The sequence below is a fragment of the Triturus cristatus genome, chromosome 5_1, assembly GCF_964204655.1.
Source record: "Triturus cristatus chromosome 5_1, aTriCri1.1, whole genome shotgun sequence".
Classification (NCBI taxonomy): Eukaryota; Metazoa; Chordata; class Amphibia; order Caudata; family Salamandridae; genus Triturus; species Triturus cristatus.
Window position 1 is genome coordinate 644,617,475 of NC_140587.1, and position 16,694 is coordinate 644,634,168.

At 43.7% G+C, this 16,694-nt stretch overlaps 1 protein-coding gene across 1 annotated transcript in view; it reads left to right on the forward strand.

Moving 5' to 3' along the window:
* Positions 1-16,694, forward strand: part of LOC146831319 (uncharacterized) — a 309,389-nt gene that overhangs the window by 143,252 nt on the left and 149,443 nt on the right. Inside the window, exon 3 of the mRNA XM_085605586.1 lies at positions 2,306-2,397. Coding sequence (XP_085461712.1) covers positions 2,306-2,397 — 92 coding nt within the window. The remainder of the gene's footprint in view (positions 1-2,305; positions 2,398-16,694) is intronic.

Below are 16,694 nucleotides of genomic sequence, written 5' to 3' on the forward strand. Positions count from 1 at the left end.
GCTGTGGTGGGAGGTGGGAGGGGTCTGAAAGCGCCGCTGACCGCAAATAGATAAAGGCGCTTCGGCATGCTCTGGTGGGAGGCCGGAGGGGTCTGAAAGCCTCGCTGCAACAATCGTATAAAAGAGTTCTCCTCAGCAACACATTGCGCTTCGGCACGCTGTATTGGGAGGCGGGAGGGGTCTAAAAGCGCCGCTGACCACAAATACATAAAGGCGCTTCGGCATGCTGTGGTGGGAGGCGGGAGGGGTCTGAAAGCGCCGCTGACCGCAAATACATAAAGGCGCTTCGGCATGCTGTGGTGGGAGGGCATGCTGTGGTGGGAGGCGGGAGGGGTCTGAAAGCGCCGCTGACCGCAAATACATAAAGGCGCTTCGGCATGCTGTGGTGGGAGGCGGGAGGGGTCTGAAAGCGCCGCTGACCGCAACTACATAAAAGCGCTTCAGCATGCTGTGGTGGGAGGCGGGAGGGGTCTGAAAGCGCCGCTGACCGCAAATAGATAAAGGCGCTTCGTTCGGCATGCTCTGGTGGGAGGCCGGAGGGGTCTGAAAGCCTCGCTGCAACAATCGTATAAAAGAGTTCTCTTCAGCAACACATTAAACATAAAAGCGGACCGAAACAGTAGTTAGGCGCTGCTGCTTCCGGACTAAACGGAAGTCAGTATCACATCAACAGCCACTAAAAACCCAGATAACAACAGCTATGTCAACGTTAAACCAATGGCAAGCTGCAACAGAAATTACCCGGCAGTGGGCGGAGTTTCACCCAACATACTAATTACTTAATGCCTCGGAGAGGCAGCGCATGCGCTGCCCTTTGCGAGACCTAAAAATGAGACGGACAGAGCCTAGTGCATTGCTTGGCCCTCCCCCGACGTGTTGCTTTGCACACACAGGCGGGTCACATCCTTGTCTTTATGCTTAACATCAAGAATTGAGTTGAAAACTGAGATCCCTGGAATTCTGAAGCACTACTTGGCGGAAAGCCATAACCATGGAAGGCCAAAATCTCAAATGAACATCTAATAATGCTAAGAATCATAAGCACCTAGACTGGCACCAGCACTGCACCAAGCAATTCTTGAATGCTGCACCACAAGAGCAGGTTCATAGTGGTGCAACATTAGGCAAGAGTCTGCAGTAGGCGAGCTGGTCCCAAATGTCATCTTCAGGTACAAAGCTACAAAGTGTGTGCAGGGCACGCAAACTGTACCCCTATCAGATATTACTCAGCTCTTGATCATCTAGAAGGTACCAAAGAAGGAGCTATTTAGCAGGTGGTGGAACAAGAGCTGATGGGAACTAGCGCCTCAACGCTGGAGGGCGTGCTAGGATCAGCTGGTCTGGAGTCTGAAGTACTAGATCCTGGAGACCATCTGCTACCACAATTTCAGAAGTCTCAAAGACAAGCACAGATGTCCAGACCATGTGTGTCTTTGATACTGACTTACACCCTAGTGTTCACACCAACAGCTGGAGCTTGAAGGAAATTTCTTGGGCAATCAAAGAGTTGTAAATGGGGTGTGGCTTTAAAATTCAGCAAAACCCAAGCTCTACATGGACAAGGTGATAACAGTACATCCCCCTTGTGCACTCCCCACCAGAATACACTTTGCAGGATATTAATGTCAAAACTGTCCAAACAGGCCTGAAGCATTTACCTGGCTCAAGGGTTTCTCAGTCCTGTCCTCTGGAATATGCCCAGGTCAGTCTATGGGATATTGTAACCTCCCTCAACATGCATATACGTCAGATTTGTGCATACCTCGATTTTAGGATGACCTTCTACCAAAAGTAGAAGTGGCAGTGTGTGGGATATGCATGTGCATTCAACTACTGGCTTTACTGATGAGACTTGGAAGACATTGTTTACCAATAGTTAAAGGCAAGATTAGATTTCACTGCTACAGGATTGACCATATTTGTGAAACAAAATGGCCCAATATAATTGAGTTGGAATTTGGTTTGCCCCTTTTATTCTAAAATGTGTGGAAGCCAGACAGGCCTTGTGATTTGGATGCAAACCTGGGGTTGGACCAAGGTAAGATTCTGTGCATCGCTTGTGTATGGCTATAGCTTCTGTGAGATTCTTTAGGGCAACTTGTAACTTATCACAAATATACTCCCACTATCCTGGCACATCATTTACTGTTTCAGAATATAACATTCTAAATGGACAGAGAGAATGAGAGGCTAGTGCTGAGTTATTACGAGATATTGATATTGAGATTATGAATTGTCGCAGTAAATTATAAATAATGGTAGGTACCTTTCACGAATGCTCCTTGGGATTGTTTTTTGATCTTAGGTCCATTCTGGCGTGCATCTTCCTCCAGTCCTTTGGCAGTAATTCTGCCCACTCACCAGAAGATGTTCTTAGCACCTTGAGTAAAAGAGCAGGTAAGCGGTATTAAACTAAGTTATTATTTTCCATTTGGAGCTTCCTTTATAAAGTACATCCTTACTTTCATTTCTGGTATTTTCTTTCATACTTTCTTTTAAATAGCTAACATGAAATTAGAATGTTGTTGCGATTTCATCGTTCTGCCTCTGGAGGACGCTGTACATGGACAATGTGCAGCATGGAAATTACCGTTAAAACTCATCCAAATTCCCTCCATGACTACTGCCTGCTTCCCATTTTAATCTTGTATGCAACTGAAAACCTACATTTGCTTCTATGGACTTCAGGTTCTACAATCCACTGCTGAGTATTCAATAAGTCCTGGAATCTGCTGTCCACTGCTTTCCATGGTAGAAGTCCTGCTGTTCCTCAGCACTGGATTCTCTCATCCAGGACTTATGAAAGACTAGAATTGCACACACCTTTGACCAGTCTTGTTCAGCCCAGTCATGTGACTCCGTCCTGGGCTTGCTGCTGCCTGGAACTGCTTGTAAGCTGCCATTTGCTGAAGCTCCTTGTCGGTGCATTGAAGTTTGTTGCTCTTTGTACTTGACCTCTTGTTTGTTTTCCAGTACAGTTTCTACCTTGCCTCAGCCAAAGCCTGTGACCTGTTGCTGTGCAGCTTGCCGCAGATGTTTCCCAGTCCTGCTTTGCTTTTGCTTTTCTCCCTTGTCTGCCTTTTGTTCTAAACTTCGATGAAGCCGTGGAGCGGCTCCCTTTCCAATTGTTCTTAGTTTGTGACTTCCGTTCCTGCTATTATTTTCCCTTTACTCATTCCCTTTGCTTCTACCAGAGCTCTTGTATTTTCTCCTCAGTCTCTTATATTTTGCCCCTGTTGTATGTTCCCTTGCTCAATGATTCTTATGCAGTCTCTAGTTCTCTTGAAGTTCAAGTCTCTTGCTTGTTAAAGATCCTGGGATCCTTGCACTTGACTTGCCTGTTTGTTCTCCAGTAGTTTCTCTGCTGCTTCCTTTCTATGGGACTTTCAGGGTGACTATCTGTAGAGTAATCAGCACTGACACATGGACATTCTCTGTTGCTGTGGGAAGTTCTGAGTCTTTCCCGTGTAAAACCCTAGTGGTAACCCAGAGTGTTTATCCATTATTGGTCCGTTCCCTGTTTGTTCATGTTAAGGTTGCTTGCCTTCTCTATTCTGTTCCTGTGCTTTACCCTGTTTGCAACTGTTCTTTTCTGGTGTATGCATTTGTCTGCTACCCGGCTTCGGTACACTACATTCGTAGGGAGATATGCCATGACCTTGAGTGGTTCCTGTCACATATCTGATAGTCTGCCTCCTTTTCAATTCCCCCATATCTGTTTTTTAAACCCTGTATTGTCAGAACTTTTAAAAAAATCTCAGATGTCAAACTGGAATCTTTGTAGGATCTTTGAGTATGTCAATCATTCAGCTTTCCCATTACTTTTTTCAAACCTCCTTCCTCACTTCTCATACTGTCCCCATGGCTCACTCTTCTGTGACCCGTCCTTGTGGCATAGAAGTGCAAAGCAGGTTTTGTCGTGGAGTTGGAGAGAAGCGTAGCAATATGGGCTTCAATTCACTCAAATGCAGGGGTACCAAAAGTGCCATCACATATCCTTTGACCTATATGACTTCACACAAAGTGACCTCTGACCCTGGTTCTTACCAGGAAGGCATGTCACATGACCTAATATCACAATTGAAGATTTACATTGGATAGTACTACAAAGTAACGCAAAGTTGCATTATGTGCTGCTACTTCTGAGTCAAGGGGTGTTCCATGGATGGTGCATGGGGGTTTCCATGCAACCATCCATGGGTTTTGATGCAAATCCTTACGTACAAATATTGGTAGACAGGAATTTGTGAAACTCATGGCAGGCGTAATGATGAGAATTGCCTTAATTTCTTCTTGTTTTTCCAGCTTTGCATGTATGCTGTATTGTACAGTACACATGCAAAGTGGAAAACACCTTAATGCATAGTTTTTATACTGGAAGGAACCCCTTCCAACACAAAGCCTATGCTTCAAAAATGGACATATCATGTACTCTGTCACAAGGGTATGTGCGTTGGTGCATGGATGACAAAAGAGCGCCAGCGCGCTGGGAGAGAAAAATCACACCATATTATTATGAGATTTGGCACATTTTTCCTTTCCCCCTCGACAGCAGCCGGTGAAGGAACTTTGGCGCAGCATTGCCTTGAGCCAAATAATAGCAAAACTGGGTCTCATCCTCACACAATCTCACTCACTACCTGTCACTTGACTCACTCTCAGACATGCTTATATAAACAGAAACATTTTGTCACACATATGCACGCTCTCTCCCATTTAACACGCTCTCATATGCAAACACGCATACAACATACATTTAAACCATTTTTACTTCCCACAGCTGCCATCATAGGTCCTAAGTGTGCTCCATATGTTATTACACTAATAGTGAATAATAGAGTATTATTCACTATAAGTATAATAGCAGACAATATGGAATGTGGAGCCCCCACTTGTTCATGACACTGGTTTTGCCACCTCCGCGGGCCAGGGTTTGCAAAGGCAGTGCCAGGGGTTGCAAGGGACCAGACAAGGATCGCACATGCGACCCCTAGCTGATGTCCATGGGTGACATCAGTCCTCTTCCTCACTGTCCTAATCGGTCTGGATGTGGCAGCTGTTGTTAGTGCTGAGGTCTCTGCTTGTGTCTTGCTTTGTGTGCCTCTCTTCTCCAGTCCAGGATATTTTCCAGTGCATTGTCTTAGCATCCTTGTCAGTGACGTGTTCCCACACTTCAAGGCTTGAACCTTCTACTGCTAACCTCCCTCTGCTCCTACCACACAGGCCGTTTATTCCCCTCTTCTGCCGCATGATTGAGACATCAACTTCCAATTCCTGTTTGTGATCATTTTATAGTCTTTCTTCATCAGGATCAGCACCTGTTACTAGATTGTTTTCAAGCACCAGAGTTCTCTCTTGCCCCCAAATATTATTGCTGTAATTCACAGACTTTAGAAATCTAAGGTTTTCTCTTGCTCCCAGAAGTTGTTGTAATCCACAGACTTCGGAAGTGTAGCAATAAACGTTTCCTTTAAATTCTCTATTGAGCCCATAATACTCTGGGCTCTTAGATTTATGTATCTTACATAATATAGAAAGTTCCATGGACGCTGTAGAACTCAAGGGTTTATCTTTAGTTGCATTGGGCTTTAAGTAATTGTTCTATGGTTGGGAGACTTCCTCAGTCATCGCCAAGCATGTGCTAACCTTTTTTCTGTCACGCATGTCTCTTACTTCAGGTTGTTGAAGAATTCAATTTTATTTATAGGATACAAATCTACAATGAGATCCACTTTAAATAGAAATACAAGTTACATATTCTACATATATTTAAAAAAAAAACATTAAAAAAAGATGAAAATGCTAAAACACTTCATTTCATTTACTCGATTAAATAAAAGTTACATGGCATCTTTTATTGAGCGTGCACAGAAACAATGGTTTCAACAAGCATCTGTGATTATTAAATAATGTGGGGCATTCAAAAAGGACATGCTTTAAAGTTTGGATGGAAACCCCGCAGAGATTACAGAATCGGTGTTCCGGAGGCATCTCCAACCATGCGCCTGTAATAGTATTTAATGATAAAATATTCAATTGAAATAGTAAGAATAATTTTCCCCTCCATTTCATGTCAAAAGGTACAATATTTAAAATCCATAATTTCAATGGCATAAAGTAAAGTTGAGGGGATATTTACATTATATACAGACAATAAATGGATAAAGTGTCTGCAGCCTACAGATCTACAAAATAATAAAATTGTGTTTGTATGCGCCATCACTTTCCCAGATAGGTGCAAGATATGTTCTTTAACCGAGGGATTGCCAGAAAATATCTTGCCCAAATAAAGATATATATTAACACATTCCACCTCCTAGGTTCCTAATTGCAACTTAAAGTTTCCAACCTCCCTTAACATTGAAGTTCATCACTTTACTCGTATTAATGTTAATCTTTAAATAATGGTTATCAGCAAATCTCTGATGACAATCCAAATAATTCTGAAGCCCCCTAGGAGTTAGGTCCACTTCACAATGTTGTTCACATAAAGCATTGAAGCTCAATTACAGTGACCTAACTTCGGGGCATTCCCTCCCAATTCAATTGAAGCCATCAGTAAATCATAGATGTATAAAGGGAATAATAAAGGGGCTAACAAACAGCCTTTTTAAAGGCTGTTATCTGTTAGTATTTTAGGTGATAACCCACAGTCACCCCCCCCCCCAGCAATACATGGCACTAGGTGAAAGAGTGAAGTGCAATAGAAAGATTGAGTCAGTGATCAGGGTTTTTAATTTCTGAGCTTTTGCCACAGAGTAGGTCAAACAACATGGTCGAACGCCGTGGAGAAATCAATAAATGTGGCGTAAACCAACATCCTATGTGAGACCACATATTTCTCCACTATCAATTGGAGAGCTGTGGTGTTACCTAAGGTTGAACTGTTAGAACTGCCTGTCACGACCCAGACACAGAGAATGACACTGGGTCTGTATTCCCCCGTGTGCTCCGTACCATGCGCAGGGGAACATGCAGACAGAGCACAGTAGCGCTGGCAGCGAGAAACTACAGTGCCCAGAATGCCCTGGGACAGCGACCCGCGTCTCAAGGCAGGGGCCACCTCTCCATTGGATGGCTATAAAGCCCCACCCTTTCCGCAAACCAGGGCTTCACAAACTGCCCGTAACGTTCTTGAGGACGAGCGCCAAGCAGGCGAAGTTCCCCGCTGGAGGTCGGGCGCTTCTCTTTACCCACGTTTTCCTGTAAATCTGCCGAGCTTTTTGTATTCAGAAACTCGAGCGCCAAGCGGACAGTGGTTCCCCGCTGGAGGTCGGGAGCTTTACTTCAACGAGATATCCAGTCTGTCATATCTCGCTACTTTGACCAGCACGGAGTGTGGAACCTAAGCAGGTACTTTACAGTGCCTGGAGGGTATTTTCCAGACCGCTCATTTTTCAACTACAGAACAACTCCCCCTTGTTTCAGGTATTTAGGTCTTATGTGAACAGTGCGGCGAGGAATTGCATTTCGCCCACGTTCTAAACTACTCGTTCATTGTACAGTTTCCAAGATATAAGGGGTGATTTTTTTTTTTCCTTTGGTGCTACTAGGACGCTCTCGCTGTGAATTCAACAACGAGCGTTCCTTCATTGACGACTTTGTTATCAGAAGCAGTGCCAGCATTCCTCATTCAGTCTCTAGCAGGAAGGCGCTGTACTTTGCTTTGACTGTCCATTTTTTACAGCTACATTCACCAGGTTCTTTCCTGTGGCATTGAGCAACTGGAACAGAGTTGTATAAATACAGCCAGAACTTTCTTTCCTTTGGAGTCTCTGCTATCAGAAACCAGTAACAGTATTCTGGGGGAGGGTGTAAAATACACTTATTGTGGGTTGCCAGGCCTATACCTCACGACTGATTCTTTGTTGTTTCTTCCTACTGCTGTGTCCAAGAAGGATTGTGACATACCATGTTGGGCTACGCTATCCACCTATCGGAGTTCCTCTGATAGACCTTATCCGCAGAGCTTTTCTTGTTTTCTCCATTTCCCTTTTTCCCAGGGGTGCTCCCTTACATTGCAGTGCTCAAATCCCTCTGTGTGGGGTTGTCCTCAGGGGAGGAAGGGGACGTTCCTCTTGCCATCGTCCCTGCTGGCAGATCTTTTAAGGTTAGTGGCTTTCTTGGGTTATGCTGCTAGCATCCGCCTGTCAGATTGTCAAGCCCAAGTAGTTGCCCAGCTCGGACGATGGATACTAATGTAGTTTTGGCTTCATTGCTGGAGAGCCTTGCGGCTCTACAGAAGGAGGTGCATACCTCACACTTGGAGAATCAGGAACTGAAAAAAGAGATGGGTACCTTGCGTAAGGTGGTCACAGGTATTTCTAGAAAAGGCACAGGGAAGGGGTCTTATATTAAGGAGTGGACACTTCCCCCTCCGGTCTCTGCCATCACACCAGTCCCAGGGGGAGGTGCACAAGGTCCTGGGTTCTTTGCGGTGCCAGCCGCAGCCTCTCCGCAGGAGGGATCCATTCCTACGGTTCATGTCTTACAGAATCATGGTATACCACTGGCTCCTCCTGAACGTTTTTATGAGGATCCCAAGAAATTTGAGACCTTCCTTAATCAAAGTAGACTTCACTTCCTCTGCAAGCCCACTGTGTTCCAGGCCGACGCGGCTAAAACCTCCTTTATGATGTCATACATGGGGGGGGAATGCTGCTAGCTGGACTATCCCATTGATGGAGCGCAACGATCCAGTCTTGCACAATTTTCAGGACTTTTGTAGGGAGATGAGAAAGCTGTTTTACCGGAAATCCCACATGATGTCATTGGACCGGGAGCTCTTAACGCTTCGGCAGGGATCACAGGACTTGTTGACCTACATTACCTCTTTCAACCGCCTTCTGGTGGAAACCGACTGGCCCCTAGAGAAAAGAACAACTCTATTTTATCAGGGATTTGAGAGGAGAACTGAAAGACGTACTGTCCCAGGTGGTCCAGCTGCCACAAACCTGTGAAGAGTTGATCATCTTCACTGTCCAACTGGATCACCGTCTTCAAGAAAGAAAGGGAGATAGAGGTAGAAGTAATACCCGTTCTTTCCTACCTCTCCCTAAACCAGCTTCCGAAATCCCACAAAAGCAGCCCAAAGGAATAGAACCAATGCAAATCGGAGGGCTTCAAGGCCCGCCTCACTACTGAAGAAAGAGAAAAAAGACGGCAACAAAAACTATGTTTATACTGTGGAGAAAGTGGGCACTTTATCCGAGAATGTAGAGCAAGAGCAAAGGTATCTGAGAGACTAAACGTCTTCAGAACGCAAGCTGCTGCATCTCCACAACGACGGAAAACTAGGAAACCCAAGCCAGGAGGGGATCTCTGTCTTGGGTTCGCAAACCAAAACAATCTCTTTAGCTCTTGCTAATACCATACAGCCTTCAGTGGCTCACATGAATGTTTGTGTCACTCTGTGGATATGCGAATTGAATCCCATTGACGTGTCGGCCCTTTTGGATTCAGGAGCCACTGGGAACTTCATTGATCAGCAATACGCCTGGAACATCGGGGTGCCATATGACAGCAAGGTCACACCTGAGATCGTGAAAGCAGTGGACGGAAAAGCCTCAACGTCAGGACCGATACGATACTAGAACATTCCCCTTAAGAGGTGCTTAGGAAAGGACCATTACGAGACTATCTGAGTTCCTCTGATAGACCTTATCCGCAGAGCTTTTCTTGTTTTCTCCATTTCCCTTTTTCCCAGGGGTGCTCCGTTACATAACGGTGTTCAAATCGCTCTGTGTGGGGTTGTCCTCAGGGGAGGAAGGGGACGTTCCTCTTGCCATCGTCCCTGCTGGCAGATCTTTTAAGGTTAGGTTAGGTTAGATTATGCTGCTAGCATCCGACTGACACTGCCAAATAACCTGACCAGAGGTCTGCTTTCAATGTTATGATTGCAATCGGAATTTGGTCTGGGCCCATGGCTCCTGAGGTTTTCACATGAAGTATAATCTCTTTAATATGAGCCTTCGAGGGGCCTACTAAATCTCTCCCTTCAGAGGAGGTAAGCAACAGGGAAGTTACAGCCTCATCAGCTGGGTGGTTAGTGGAGCAGCAATTCAAGATATACGAAGACCACTCACTACTTGAGATTTGATAAATTTTACGTCTAAAACTAATACCAGTTGATGTATTAATTATATGCCAGAACCTTCTGAATCCTTATTAACAGCATTTTCCCATAGATCTATCCAGATATTGAAGTTCTGATTTTTTTATAATTGTCGCCCTTCCATCTTGAGTGCCTTCTTTTAATTAGTTTTATTATTTTCCTTCTTCCACGAGAGAAAGATAGAATTGTTGCCTTTGTAATTTATTAATTAATTTGCTAAGGCTGAAATCCTTATGGGCAGTTTCTAAGGATTTGTTATTTACCCAAAGGGTTCCTTGAGGGGGAAGGGTTTCTACTGCCAAGGCCTACACATCCTTCTCAAAAGTAGCGACCGAAATTAAATCACTATCAACATTAAGATTTTAAGTATTTTTTAATATGTATTTGAACTTTTCTTTATTTGACATATTTCCCATTCGCTACATTAAAGTGAATTGTATCACCCTCAAAGTTCCAAGGCAAGGATTTCTCCAGAGATAACTTAATGTCAAGTGAGATTATTTTATGATCACTCCATGTAGAGTCCAATATCTCAAGATTAGTTAGCAAACTAAACATGGGGAAAGAAGCAAGAATGTAATCAATTAATGAAGTCGTTTTCCCGCTCCTATATGTGAAATGGGCGGGGATATCATTGGACAATCTTCCATTTACAATCATATAACAATTATCCCTACATGCACCTAAGAGGAACTTACCTTTCTTATCTGCTCTACAATATGGAGGCAGAAGATGACTTTGTATATTTTAAAGCTTCCTCCCTAGCCGTATCTGAAAACAGACTAAAGGCATAGTTGGAGATTTGTGCATTGAAATCCCCGGCACTTATCAAATTAACAATATTCTCTCTTTCTACAACTTAGGAAATAAACAGAAAGTAAGAGCTAATGAGGGAACCAAATGCAGGACTTGTAGGAAGATAACGATTAGCAAGTAATTACTAATCAAGCTTCGAACCCTCTATGCCCCTACAAAAAAGAGCAAACATTGTAATAGGTTTGAAGCATGACTAAAGGATTTATATGACCAGCTATTTTCCGTGCTTAGAAGGAGTAGCAATTCCTCCATTAGCATGTCCCTTCCTTACTTTTATAGCAAGACAACTAATAACAAAATAATTTTCATATTCAAAAGGATACTCACACCAGGTCTCTTGATTGGAAATATATCCACACACAGAACAGCCAAAGAACTAATGAGACCAGGTAGAGCATCCAGCTAAGTTCAAAGAAAGAGCCTTAAGACCCTTGCTAAAACAACTTAGTCGATTTACGCTTATTTATATAGTTGGAGTTAAGAGCACCAGCTAGCCAATTCCTCCTAGACAACTCATCTTTAGCACAGTCGCAGGAGGTGGCATTACCAGATTCTGGAAAGTAATGATTCTCTTTTTGGCCCAATTGTAATATGTGTTAATGTTGTGTTAGGTAATCATTCCTCTTTTTGGGTCCTACCATTCTCCAGAGCACATTACTATCAGTAACTGTAATTATGTCAAATCCAGTCGAGCTTCTGCCTGGGTAAAAGGAAAAAATGTATATGCCCCTGCTGTAAAAGCAATTACAATTTTCTCTAATTTACAACAGCCTTAGAATTAAAAGTAACCCTAGATCTCTTCTCATTGACAGAATTTAATAATTGAACTGATAACATATCATTACTCCTTATCATCCACAAAGACGCTATTTACAACAAACATTTTAATAACAAACAGCAATTGAAATAAAAGAAATTTTATCATCAAACAGTACCACAAAATCAAGGGTCATGAGTGGATCATCCATTTCTGAAACAACAATAGGTGAAATTGAGGAAATCTGGTGGCTATATTGGCAAAGGAGCATGTTCAGACTGAAAGCATCGACCGTAGGATCTAGAGTCTTAGAGGCATGAATTCACACAGGCGGACACGCTCCACTGTCCAGTGGTGAGGTGTGGAGAACAGTCGTCGATGGTGACAGAGATGGAGATTGTTCCTGGTCCTTAGTGGCCCGTTTTTGTGCAGGCACTCAAACGCCGCTGCCGAAGGTAAGGTATGAAAAGCATTCACCGCTGGGGAAGGAGGCTGAGGCGTTTGAACGCCACTGTTTGAAGGTAAGGTGTGAAGTGGAGGAGACTGAGATCGACCAATAGGACTTACAGGATCTGTATAACGCTCTAGGCAATCAACCTGTAAGGTTGCCTTGAGATCAAATCTTACTTTTCTTATTCACTTTTTACAAATCCTACAATGTTTCCTCCTGACGCTTTTCTTCATACCCTTTACAGTCGAGCTAGAATCATTTGTCGAACTAATGTTACAGAAGGTCTGGTTTTTTACCTGGTTAAAAGTAGAGAAAGAAGTTAAAGGGGTACTTCGAGAGGGTCCACTGGGCATACCATACACATCATAAGGAAGCTTAAATAACTCCTTTAAAAAAGAGAGTCTGTCTAACTTTCAAGGGTATTTACTCGAGGCTTGTGAGCATTATTGTTGAAGTTAGATAGCGAGCAGCTTCCTTGAATGCCAAATTCTTTAAAGTTCCTCGAATGAGCTTCAGAACCTGTCCCACCAGACCAACCTTCTACTTTAGTAGGTAGGTCTCTAAGAATTAAAGATAGCATATCTAGTATATGGTCCGAGTTGTCTGTTGTTTTTCCCAACAAATTCAAAATGGAGGACAGAATTTGTTGCTAGGGGGGCTGTGGGGATGAGTTCGTCACAACCACCTCCAGCTGGAAGGGTCCAATAATGTTACTTAGCACAGGCACACCTTTGCCGAAAGCAAACAAACAATTAACAAGCATTGGCAATGCCAATAGGTTTCGCCTATGTGTGAGCTATTAGCTTTCCCAATCTAGTGGGATGGCGAACAGAAGGGCGGGTGTAAGGAGGGAAAGAGGCCGCTTAAAAAAAAAAACACTATGTAGCGGCCCCACCATATCACTTTTTTCCTTAATGGTGGTTGAGGGAGGGGAATAAGCAAGAAGGACAACAAGGGGGTGGGAGGGAATAAGCAACATAGCTGGGGGTTGGGGGAGTAGCAGGGGATTAGTCAATACGGTTGAGGGGGAGTGGATGAAGCAACAAGGTCAGGGTGGGAGGAGAAGATGCAAGATGAATAAGGGTGTGGAAGATGAAGAAGCAAGAAGGTCTGTGGGGGTGGTAAGGACACAAGCAACACGGACCACAGACTGGCCGTGGGTGGGGAGGAGCAGCATGGACGTGGGTGCGAAAGAATGAAGCAAAATGAATGGGGAGAGGAAGGGGAAGAAGCAACTGGTAGAAAGAAGAGATCAAAGTTAATTGTGTTCCTACCAAAATTATGGATGCCGTCATTTGTTGAAATTCACCCTGACAAATTTGTTTAAAAGAAAATAGCTCTTTGGCGAATGAACCTGCAAAACACATTGAATACAGTTTACCACCTACAGTAAGCGGAGCACTGCCACCTGTAAATACTTTATAAAACATACAGCAGCGTCTGAAAAGTGGCACTGAGTCCTGATTGTCCGGCAATTTAACAAGAACAATGATCTTTCAAAGTATCCTGCCTGGAAAAAATCTCAGCTGAAATACCTCACACTTAAAAGGCGAGAGATGTGTTCAGTAGAAATACTGTTAATAGAACTGTGAATAAAAGTTGAATGTTTCCATTATATGGGAATGCGAACATATACAAACATACTGGTGTGCTATACATCTCCGAGAGGTGCTCGCAGTCGATTTGCAGCCCGAAGGCAGCAGGTGCATCCTAAACATTTGGGAGCCAACAGACCTTACCTCTAATACGAAACACTGGGCAACCCTGGCGGTAATGGTGGCTAAAAGGAACATAGCACAAAATTGGGGGGCTCAACAACCGCCAATGCTAGGAAAATGGAAGGAAGATTTGGACTGGTGCATGTTCCGGGAAAAATCAGTCTATGTGGCCAGAGGATGTCCCGGGAAATGGTGCAAAGTATGGGGGCCCCTTAACGTTCCATGTATATGAATATTCGAATAGACACCAAGGTGAGCACAGCTGACGCCAATGTAGGGGAGTAACAGCCAGACTGACGTGATGTGGCATGCTGTTGGGGGAGCAGAAGAGTGGTAGGGGGTAGGGATACTTGCACTAGCACCGGCCTATGTTGTTTTTGTTGGTTTTGACTGTTTTAATTACTCGACATCTGTTCAGAAGTCCACACTGATCCATCTGAAAGACTTTACCCGTTGGACTAATGGAACCATGCTATCACTGAACTGTAACCTTTATCATTCATGGAATGAGCTGAATACTGGACTCACATACATTCTGGTGCAACAGGCACCCTATGTACACGTGAAATGCTCAAACTTCATGTACCAGTAGTATGTTTCCACTACTGATAAGTGATCCAATGCATGGATAGTTCTAAGAGTATATTGCCTTTCATGTACATGTAACCTAAAAGTCAATAAAAAACAGATAAAAAAAAAAAAAGTATGGGGGCCCTGAAACTCCTATAGAGGAAATATTTGTACCCCGCCAATACCCATGACTGATGATGAGACTCTTGTAACCCCCAATGGGCATATTGTGTTTATTGTGATTTGAAACTCTGTAACCCAGGTCCGACACATTGTAAGGTATATGGTCTCCTGCTCATGTTGAAAAGTGATCTGTAATGTCCATGTGTTTAATAACAATAAAAAAAATTACAAAAAAAGTTTGATGTTTCAAACTCACAACCTTTAAAACAAAAACACAGCAGGAAAATGGTCTTCCTCTTATGCTGCGGCAGGCAGGCCTCTCTGCCAAAGTGATAATCTGTGCCCCAAAGCGGGAGACGGGATCATGGGCACATTCTGAAGCTCCCCTCATTTGTGAGGACCCTGCAATACTGCACTATCGAACCAGCGTGGAAGCAGAGAAAGAACTAAGGTGAGAGCGGAGCTGGGCACCATTCTCTCTGCTGTATTAAAGTCTGAGATTTTTGTTAATCCTGGAACCACTGTAGGCTTTTGTAAATCCTGTTTCCTCCAGGCACATCGTGACCATCTTCCCTCACAAAACAAAGCAACGCGAGCTAAACAAGCGAACCGGACACATCTGGACAATTTTACCGTCACAAAAGAAATGTAAAATGAAATTGTAACAAATAAGTGAACAAACGAATCTCAGTAGAAGGCAGAAACATAACCCGTTAAAAAATTGAACACTAACACCCAGCCTTTAGCGCACATTTTGTCGAAATATAGAAGCACATAGTAGTAATGCATGAGCGCATGGACGCAGAGGAGCCCTCTATATTCCTGCAATGTATTAAGACATTATTTAGGCAAAAACATGATTATTATAGCTGGCAACCTGTGGTTGGCACCATTTGCACAAATCAGAGGAAATGTTTCGCAACCATGCCCTACTCAGCAGGTTTTGCTGTCGGCTAATCCCTTATGAATTCCTTGGCTTCTTGCTCCGCAATGAGCAATAGAAGAAAGAAAAGTCTGGCGCCTTCAATCTGCTTAGCGCTTCACAGCACTAGGAAAATAAAACAAGGACACCACTTGAGGACTTCTATAGGGGCATGGCACTTCACTCTCAATTTACAGTTTCTTTGGAAATGAACACCACTTGAGATCCTAATAAATGTCCATGAGAAGCACACCAAAGCAAGCATATTAAAAACCTTAGCAAAGGCCCTTTCCAAAACATTTACACATCCTAAAAGAGCTCTCAATAGAATTGCGATAAGACAGCACCCTGCACAATTGTTCACAAGTATCACCCGGACATTATAAACAAAGCTTGCTATTTCCTGTGAGCCCTCTGGATTGAATTGGCTGCCCATTGAGCGATACAATGAGCGATGCAAAGAATGGCCTGCAATGGCGCTTTGCTTTGGCCCCGTGTGTGCTGGACATTGAAACGCCTGTCCTCCTACATGATTTATGCAACACTATCGGCAATGTGAGACATGCACTATACATGCCATATGAGAAGATTGTGCACACGTCTCCACACTGGGATGACCAGCGTGCAACAGCAAAGAATGCAACAACAAGGATGGCAGAGGAAGTGTTAGAATTCGGGTTCTCTGGTTGGCACAGGTAGGTACTTGTGACAAGCAGGGAACCTTTCCTCTAGTCAGGATGAGGGGTTACACTACTAAAACAACCCCTTGCTCAACCTCTAGGTAGCTTGGCGCGAGCAGACAAGGCTTATATCAGAGCGTTATAGGTTAAGCATTTCTGAACACATACAGTAACCAAGTGACAACCATACAAATGGACACCACACAGGTGTTTATATTAAAAATAGGTTTCTTTATATAGGATTATCACAAGACCATTAAACGATTAAAAATACACAATACGGTTGCTTAGTTGGTAGAAGATTGCTTAGTTTCTCTTAAGTTCTTAAATGCGACACTTTAAGTCAATGTACCTTAGATGCGACACGCAGGGCAACGAAAGTGTTGCAGTGATGCAGATGCGTTGAAGTTCTTGGTGCAAAATAAATAAAGACGGGATCTTCCAGATGCGTTACGCTTCTCCGATGTTGCGAGAAGGCTCGACTCGATGCGTCACCCTTGCGTCACCCTTGACCCTGCGACGACAGCGGCCTTGGCAGCGGCA